Source organism: Lolium rigidum, chromosome 3 (assembly GCF_022539505.1).
Source record: "Lolium rigidum isolate FL_2022 chromosome 3, APGP_CSIRO_Lrig_0.1, whole genome shotgun sequence".
Lineage (NCBI taxonomy): Eukaryota > Viridiplantae > Streptophyta > Magnoliopsida > Poales > Poaceae > Lolium > Lolium rigidum.
Window position 1 is genome coordinate 212,129,314 of NC_061510.1, and position 9,388 is coordinate 212,138,701.

At 40.6% G+C, this 9,388-nt stretch overlaps 1 protein-coding gene across 1 annotated transcript; it reads right to left on the reverse strand.

The window, feature by feature from the left end:
- Positions 1-4,139: 4,139 nt before the first annotated feature.
- Positions 4,140-7,796, reverse strand: LOC124702968. Its single transcript, XM_047235154.1, has 6 exons — positions 7,489-7,796; positions 7,224-7,374; positions 6,502-6,762; positions 5,464-5,545; positions 4,853-5,046; positions 4,140-4,600 (listed from the first exon to the last, which is right to left on the reverse strand). Exons 1-6 carry the CDS (start codon positions 7,713-7,715, stop codon positions 4,289-4,291), a joined length of 1,227 nt encoding a protein of 408 aa, XP_047091110.1. The 5' UTR covers positions 7,716-7,796; the 3' UTR covers positions 4,140-4,288.
- Positions 7,797-9,388: the final 1,592 nt, after the last annotated feature.

Sequence of the window (9,388 nt, forward strand, 5' to 3'; positions counted from 1 at the left end):
AGGAATACGGTAGGGGAAGCTTCTACAGTCATTTTTTTGTGAAATAATAAGAACCCAAATCTGCGTTCGTGGGAACTTGTACCTGGATGGCTGGGTTGTACATCCACTTCCCTAACCAAGTGAACTAGGCTCACTCCTTAAAAAAAATGTGGCGTTGGATTAGAGAAAGTTATCTGTTCCAAGCATAGTAGACGACACATTTTAAATCATAAAGCTGGCATGGCATATTTCGTTGAATCAGTCTTTTTTGCCACACATCGTATAAAGGGAATTGAACCCAAAGTTTTAACCAATATTGGTATCGATTCAATTGATTCAAGTCAAAATAAATATCCGTATTGATTTATATTCAAAAGATACATTTTGTAATTTCATCTTATTTTTTTAACAATACAGTCCGAACTTCCGCTCATTAGGGAAAAGGATGATCCTAAGAACAAGAAGGATTCGGGTGATAGTCTCTCACCATCAAATATTCTCCTAATCCCCATATTCATATGCCTCACAATGCATGCCATCTAACTTGATTTTTCTAGTTTTGTAAATCGGTAATTCTTGATGCCCTCACCCACTGGCGGAGCTCTGTTGTGGCCAAACTGGGCTGTGGCCCGCCAAGCTCAGCCCAAAACATTGAAGAGACAGGGAAAAATTAAGCCCATGAAAGATAAAAACTGGCCTTCTCTTTGGGCTGGCCCGCCCAACAATTTGGCTGGAGCTCCGCCAGTGCCCTCACATATTCGCAGCTCTTCAACTTAATAAAGTTTCACTACAACATGACAAATTGAAATAATTATACTTTTATACTGAACTTTTCTAATTTGAGCAACTTGTAAATACTATATTGTCGAGTATGGTTTTCTATTACTTATTAACATAGTTAACCACATAATCAAGTGTTTGTTATAGAATTATAATTAATATCGATGAAAAATGTATGACTTGCATTGCATTATATTTCAAATCTGAATGTCTAAGAATATTTCATTCATTTGACAATTGCATGAACTAATGTTATTATATATTTATGTTAGAATCTCTAAACCATATTGTTTATATGAAAAATATCTTGATACATGATTTAGTATATGAGTAGGTAGCCATACTTATAGAAATTTCCAGACCATAAATTGGCAAGATTCTTTACTATCATTTGGTCAAATTTGTTATCATGGAATTAAATATAATTTGACAATGTGTGTATGTTCTTTCTTGGTAGTATTTAAATAGAACTACTAATAGTATCACCGACTAATTTATAATAGATTCATCTACTTTTGCATACATATGGTTTGATTATTCGACGATGATTCCCAATTCATTGTCGTAGAAATAAGAATATCCATATATTCACTACTGAAAAAAGGCTTACCAGTGATAGATGTGTTTTTCGCACTGCTAATGGTAGATGCAGACACCACGAGTATACAGCCACTGCGTGTTTTTCACCCTATTGACCAAGCATTGCCGAGACTGGAGCTACTTCTTATACGGGAACAGGGTGAGCAACGCTGGGAGGCTATAGTGCGGTGTGGTGCGTCTAAGCGAGAAGAAGTGTTTAATTGGCAAGCTCAAGTTTTAACCACAAAGATATTCACGCCAATAATTCTCGCTTTGCGGGATTAAACCTAATAAATCTAAAAAGATTGCAAACCTAACCACCGCCTCTCCTCCAAAAACCAGCTTTGTGCTTCACTTTAAGTTGCCCCCCTCTCAGATCGGTCTTGCCAGCATGAGGTGGAGTGGAGAACCTGATCTGAGTGGATGTTTTAATAAAAATAGAACTTTTAATATACTAGTTTACAATTTTAGCGGCGGTTTTGTTTTTGGCATCCATGTAAGGGAGATGGCATTGCCTACAATAAGTGATCTTCCTCGTCTTGTTCAAGAACGAGATCTTCTTCCTGGCGGCAGTGTTGGTGTTGGAATGTTTATTTTCTCTAGGTATGGTCCTTCAGATCTTACTTCACCGGATTCAATCTTGAACTTTTTCTCATGGTTGCCACGAGGAGCATTGTCCTCGCAATATTTATCTCGGTTGCTACGTCCTCGACAATGGTGATTCATATTCTCGGCTCCCCAGCGACGTCGATCAGGTTGTTCGTTTATTTTCCTGGTGTTAGTACTCATATCGATGTTGGTTAATTATTTTAATGATTACACTCGTCCACGTAGCTTCGGCATTGCGGATCAAAGTCAAGTTATGGGAGAAGCCTCGCTGGTATTTAAATGCCTTTGGTTTGACATCTATGTCATTTTTCTATGGTCACCTTCAAAAAGGTACAAGATTGTGTCCTTGAAGAAGAAAGAGTTTGAAGACCTTGAAGATTTGCTCGTTTCTTTTAAGCTTTGTTTTGTAGTCATTGAATTCAGCTCATATATCTCTACCATGTACTATTTTCTACTTTAAATACATATGGTGATGATTTTCAAGAAAAAATGTTCAAGTTGTAACCAACATTGGTATCGATTCAAGTCAATACAAAAATTGGTATTGATTCAAGTTAAAAGAAATACTCCCTCCGATTCATATTAATTGACTCTAATATGGATGTATTTTAGTTCTAGATACATCTATATTGAAGTCAATTAATGTTTATCGAATGGACTATTTATATTGATTTGAATTCGGAATATCCTTCCTGTAAGGTGTATTAAATACTCTCTCCGTTCCATTCTATAGTGCCTATAGTTTTTTGGCACGGAAATTAGCGCAAGAGTATTATTTACATAAGACCAACTGGCTTAACGATTTGAGATCAGAGTAAAATGAGGGAAATCGATAACTTCCTAAATTAACATAATAAATCCCACAAATCTCTCTGGTTGACTTTCCATATATGTGCAACCAAGTTCTACTATTAAGGAAAGAAAAACAATGTTTCCTAAATCTAAGGAATCGTTGGGGTCCTGCATTAGGAATCTCAATTAATTGTTTTCCTTTTGTATGGATTTTTTCATGCATGTCGTGTGGGGCTGACCGGTAGAGGTGGTAATTGAAAAAAGCCAAGCTACAACCTTATATTCTGAAACAAATACCAAAAATCTATAGGCATTATAAAAAGAAACGGAGGGAGTATATAGAAGAAAGAGCCAAAAGGCCCAAAAAGAGTCACCAGCGGCTAGATCATATGCTACCAACATGGGATGGCGGCTCCCCAACCGAAGCCTACCTCATAACTGTCACGACAACGATCACGGGCTATGAAAAGTCAAAACTACTAGTATGGAAGGGTCTAGCTAACTCTTATCGCTCGATTGATCTTCATCTTGATCATCGACACGATGACACGGCCAGGCTGGTACCGTTGAAAACCACGTCATTTCGGTGCCGCCATATACACCAGAAGACTAAGATGGTCGATGTCCATAGGTCCCTCTGCGCAAACCCATGACCATGCCTCGAACTCCACCTGCCAATCAACTCAATGTCCGCTGCTGGTTGGCAATCTAGCTTCCTCCAGTGAGCGAGTGCCCAGGCCAGACCTCATGCGCCCCCTCATGCGCGAGAAGACTAATTGTTGCAAAATTTAAATAAAATTATTGCAAAGTTCAACATTAAATTTGCACAATCATGAATCCTACATTGCACATATATGTGCACACAATTGGGTCATGAGACCTATTAAGGGCATGTACAATAAGGGCAGCACCTACCTACTGCCCCAAGTTTCCACGTAAGCGAAGAAATAAAATAGGAGGTAGAAATCAACTACAACACTCCAAGATATCACATGCAATGGTCCTCACAACCTGACTCAAACTACTTTTTCTCCACCTCTTTTCTACTTCACCGGCTCTCTCTCACTACTCCAACTTTTAGCATTGAGAGGCGAGATCTCCTACAAGAGACCACTTTAATCTGCATGTGTTAGGTAGAGGCTGATTAGGACCATCTGAACCTACATGGCAGTTGTCCACGATGGAGCATTGACCATGCCCTAAGTGACTTGGTGAACAGAAACTAGATATAAAAAAAAACATCTCAACAAAGAGAAATGAGATTCAAAGAACATGTGTTATATTTTACAGGCATGGGTTCTACACGCACACTTACTACTTTATACAAAATGTAGTGCTAGTTAGTAAGCCTCGGCGTAATCACAGAGCTGCGAAAATAACTAAATATCACCCCAAAGTGCTAAATTGGCAAGAGAGGTTATTATTTCAAAACTTATTATTTACATAATTTGCTACGAGAACATTGTACAATCGTGCCTTTTCAAGTAAGGAGTATTGGTTTGCTTAAAATAACGATAATAGGCAATCTCAACATCTTAAGCCAGTCCTACTACAAGTGTGTGGGCACCGCCGCATCAGTTCTTCCCCTGGGCGAGGCTGATTCTTTGTCTTTCTTAAAGGTCTTCTTCAGGAAGAATGCCATCGCTAGCTGAGCGCCAAGGTTTGACCGGCCTTTAGACAGACAAACGATGCTTCCAATAAGCAAAAGTCCACTTGCGATCGTTTCCCGTGTTGGCTTCTTTCCTAGCTGCTTGCAGGGTGAAGTTCCGGGCGAATTTGTAGAAGTAACTACAGCTGCAGCAGCTGTATTCACTGGAGATCGATGACTTTCATCCACGTTGGTCTGCAAGGCCTGGGGAAACTGTTGCGCAAAGAGCTTCGTCAGAGCAAGAACTATAAACGACAACAGTAAAACATCCACAAATTGCGTGGGTACAGAAATTAAAATTTCAAAAGAATAGGCTGTTGCAACTTATAAACATATCCAATCGCTCAAAGCAATTACACTGCTTCTATTGTTGTATTTCGATCATGGAAGCAAACAAGAGACAAATTCAAATCCATAACAAGCAATAAATTGACATGAATTGATAAACTAGTACACAGCACCAACCTTCTTGATAAGTCTTCTCATGGTCAAGATTGATATTGACGCACCACGGTGCTGAGGATACCGGCGTAAAGCATTATTCATTTTGCAAATGTATTTCCAGATTCCCTTGGAAAAGGCGAGCTTTGCCATCTCGATGTTCATGCCATTGTCCTCATGATGCAGCACTGTGATTTGGCATGCATCTCTTCCAGGGACTGTAAGAGTGTAAATATTAAATTAGAAACAAACTACACATATATGATATACTAACTCTGTTCTAAAATGGATGATATCCTAGAATGTGTGCAGTCAAATTTCTCGTGCAGACAAGTTCTTCTAACTTTGACTATTGATATGTAAAAGGATTACTGAGACAGGTCAATGGAACATTAATAGTTTTTTCGTGAAATATTTTCATAATTCCGTATGTTTTTTTGTTTTCTTTGCTAACGTAGTTGCATCACTGTGTCAATGTCTACAAGGTCATGTATTTCGGAGAGAAGGGTAAATACCAAACGGTAGCCTGGTATCAATCTTGCGGTAGTTGCATCACTATGCCAATGTCTACAGTCATGTATTTCGGAGAGAAAGGTAAATACCAAATAGTACGCCTGGTATCAATCTTGACTTACCTTTCCTAATACACCATCCTGATCTCAGAAGTCGTACTCGAACAAATTTTCTTTGTACTGGCGCAAGAGAGTGTTCACATTCCTGCAAGCATGAGCATATTAGACAAGACAATTAGGTCATGCCGCAATAGCAATAAGGTGATTCTCATTTATACTTCATATGGAGCAACTCGGGCGTCATCAGGTAACAACTTGTATATGTTTAAGAACTCTAGCTCTATTTGTTTCAAGCGACATGTTTTTTCCTTACTTTGTCCACATCAACAAAAAACTCGAAATACCTTGACTTTCTTAGAAAAGGTCCGAGACAAATGAGATATATGAGAAAGAGGCTTCAATAAAACTTGTGTCTAGAGTATTATTTGGACCAGTAAAGAAACAAAAAAACCACAGGAGCAGGTTCCATTAGAGAAAAAACTGCAGACTTAGGTTTACTGATTATTACAGAGAACTCCTTGATCGGATGGAGTTTCTGTCCTCTTATCTCTGACCTGTGATCTTAGAGGGTTCAATTTTTGTTTAAAGTGATTATGTTTCTTTTTGTTCAACCTCAGTTTAAGTGATTTTTTTATTGGGAAGTTTAAGTGATTTTATGTTTTCTTGGTTCAACCTTAGTTCGAGTGATTTTATGTTTTCTATAATTGGCATACATTACAGCGACAACATGGGTATATGCAGTCACACCAGTGAGTTAAATCTTGAACTTCAAGTTAGCATTGAACATTTTAGATGTACCAGCGGCTTCCTCAACTTAATTTCGTGATTGATTCCAAGAACATAGCTAATTTCTAGGTGATACATTATTAGCAGATATTTTAATCTCGAGGAAGCAAACCGAAGCTTTTGAGATTATGATAAGTGTACATGAATGTATGTATGGTGAGTAAATTACTTCATCTGTACAGAACAAACAGAATAACGAAAGTGCAGGCAACCATTTATATCTGACAAAAAGATACCATGACAGATGCACAGTAGTGTGGAATTATGAACGAATATAATGCAATATGCAGGGAGGGTGAGGGAGATGTGATTAACCTTGACCAAACAGTAGAAAGAATTGTCATTTGTTTCCCAAACTCGCCATGCCAAGATGTACTCTCTTGGCGTTAAAATAGGGAACTTCTTGAGTGTTCGCCCTATCTCAATTCCGCTATTTTCGTCATACTGCAGCTGCTCATGCTTTGTAACGGTGTTATCCCACTCCATCCTATACTCATTATCCATGTAGAAGTCCCTCAAAAGCTCTGTTGAACACCCCTCATAAGTTGTCACACTGAGATACTTAGGTGGGCCGTCCTGCATTTCAAAGCATAAGATAGTATAAATAAAAACCTCAAACTGTCATGGCAAACTATTGTTTAGAATCCAGCAACAACTCCAGGGCCCAATGAAATTCCACGAAGACTACAAGTCAATCAGTGGTAACTCTTGCGACCGTTAGGAGTTCTGACTAATCCCAGGAAGACATCTCAATTTTCATGTGAAAGGGGAAAACATATCCATTTGCTGAAGAACACAAAACCAATATTCAGAGTTTCATTGGTGGCCTTGAGATGTTTTGATGGCGGTGGCCGACTACCTGCACCCATTAATTAATCCCACCTAGCCTCTGCTATGAGGTAGCATAAAAATCCTCAACGTGTTTCTGGCCTAGTATCATTGCACTGAACCCAACAACACTATTCAGAATCTGGCAAGTGCTAAAGCACGCGCGTGTTAGATACGAACAAGAAGAATGAGAAAGGATTCAGCACTACCTTGGTCTTGTCGCACCACGCCTTGTACGAGACGGCGTCATTCCCCATGGCGATCACAGGGTCCCAGCCCTCCAGCTCCGGCGCACGGGCGCCCACCCCCAAGCTGGTGACCAGCTCCCTGAGATCGTCCTCCGTCACGAGGCCCTCCATCCTGCGCTCCACCAAAGTTAAACACGGCACAGCCAGTCAGTCAGTCAGCCTCCCCCGCCGGTAAAATCAGGCACAGAAAAACCGCGCCGAAGGGGCAAACGGGCGTCCGACCGACCCTGTGCTGGAGCCGGAGGAGGGGGAGGCGGCGGGGGATGCGGCAGGCGTGGCGGCCGCGGTTTCCGGCTGGATCAGGCGGCCGCGGCGGTAGCGGCGGGCGAGGAGGACGGCGAGGTGGGAGGCGAGGAGCAGGAGGAGCGCGGCGGCGGTGGCCCAGCCGCCGCCGCGGGCCGTGGGGCGCCACAGGTCGGTGGCGCCGAGGAGGGTCTCCAGCGGCGGCGGCATGGTCCCGCTCCGGTAGCGGCCGGAGGACTCGGTCCGCGCCGCGCTGTGTTCTAGGTGCGGCCCGCCAGGTTTTGCGCAATTGCGGGGCTTCCCTTGTTCCTTGGTGGTAGGGGGAGGAATCTAGGAAGAGTTACTAAAAGAAAGAATAATAATCGGAGGAAAAGAGGGAAAAGGGAGAGGTGGGCAGCGGTGCTTGGATAATCGTCACAAATAATGTGAGGGGCTCTGGGTTTATGCTCAATTTTAGACCAAAAAAACGAGATCAAGTGCACGGTACACATTACCTCAAAATAAAATGCACGGTAGGACGCGAGGGCAACGCAGAACAAGAGATTTGGACCGCAAATGTGGCGACCACGACGCCGGGGATAAGTACTAATATTTTGCTACTGCCTTATCTACTATCCTAGTTTAAAAATTGTTACAAAAGAAGTTGCTTAAATTTGTTTAGATACTGTTTTTAATGGGTATCTATAAAAAGTTAAGCACGCTATTTTGGAACAAAGACGCTAGCATACTATGGAATATAGGTAATAGCTAGCATCGCTCAAACTTGGAAAAAAAAACGCGGAAATTCGTCTTGGCTCCCGGGAGCATTTGCTCCCGGATTTTTGGGGAGAAAATTTTGTTTTTCAAAACTTTTCAAAAAATTCCGAAAAAAATCATGCACGTACCTGACCATGGCACACACCACCTTGTGAAATTTCGCTGCGAAATGTCATCGTATGCGCCCTGGACAAAAATGACAAATTTCCAGATCTGAGATTCAAATTTTTGGATCTCATTTCATGTCAGAAATTTGTCATTTTTGTCCAAGGCGCATACGACGACATTTTGCAACGACATTTTACACTTTGGTGCGTGCCATGGTCAGGTACGTGCATGATTTTTTTTCGGAATTTTTTGATAAGTTTTCGATTTATTCTAATTTTTCGAAAAAAACCGGGAGCAAATGCTCCCGGGAGCCAAATCGACGCTCCCAAAAAAACGGTTTTATCATCATATCAGCAGAATTATTATAAATATTGATCTTGCATATTTTCAGTTTACTGAGCAATAATTGGCTGCAAGCCTTGCAGTTCACAACCCAACCGCTAACAAAAAAACAATACATAACATGTTAGGAAACACCTTTTATTCAAATATACAGCAACATCTGAATCCACGTAGCAAACGAGTCCTTCTGTACCTTTGACGAATTTTAAAAAGGCATTGGAATTACCACAAATGTGCTTAAAACCCAATGAATAACCTTTCGGTGTTCTTTGCCAGGATTAGCCTTGTATCTACTAATCAAACTCATTGGATATGCTAAATCAAGATGAGACCGGATCATGACATGCACGATCTTCACATATACCCAAGCTCTTCATCTGAACTTGGACATTGAGACGCACGATAGTTTGAAATGAGGAGAAATTACTACTCCGTACTAATAGACTTAGCATGATATACAACTTAAAAACGATGAAGAATTTTCTTAATGTAACTCTGCTGATTAAGAAACGACAAACTAGAACCAAGAACTTTCATCTCATACTCACTACTTAACATTAGGTTTTGAAGTAGTGATATCCTTTCTACTTTTGGTATCAATCAACATATCAACAACATATAACAAAAAGTATATAGGTGTTCCATCAACAAACGTAATGTAAATGTAGCTTGTTGTA

Excerpts from the sequence above, each read along its gene's own strand:
- LOC124702968 (XM_047235154.1), bottom strand. The coding sequence starts at position 7,715 with ATGCCGCCGCCGCTGGAGACCCTCCTCGGCGCCACCGACCTGTGGCGC. Across the intron at positions 7,375-7,488 it reads TCCTCCGGCTCCAGCACAGG|GATGGAGGGCCTCGTGACGG; the intron begins GTCGGTCGGACG and ends GGTGGAGCGCAG. Across the intron at positions 4,601-4,852 it reads TGAGAAGACTTATCAAGAAG|TTTCCCCAGGCCTTGCAGAC; the intron begins GTTGGTGCTGTG and ends TTTGCGCAACAG.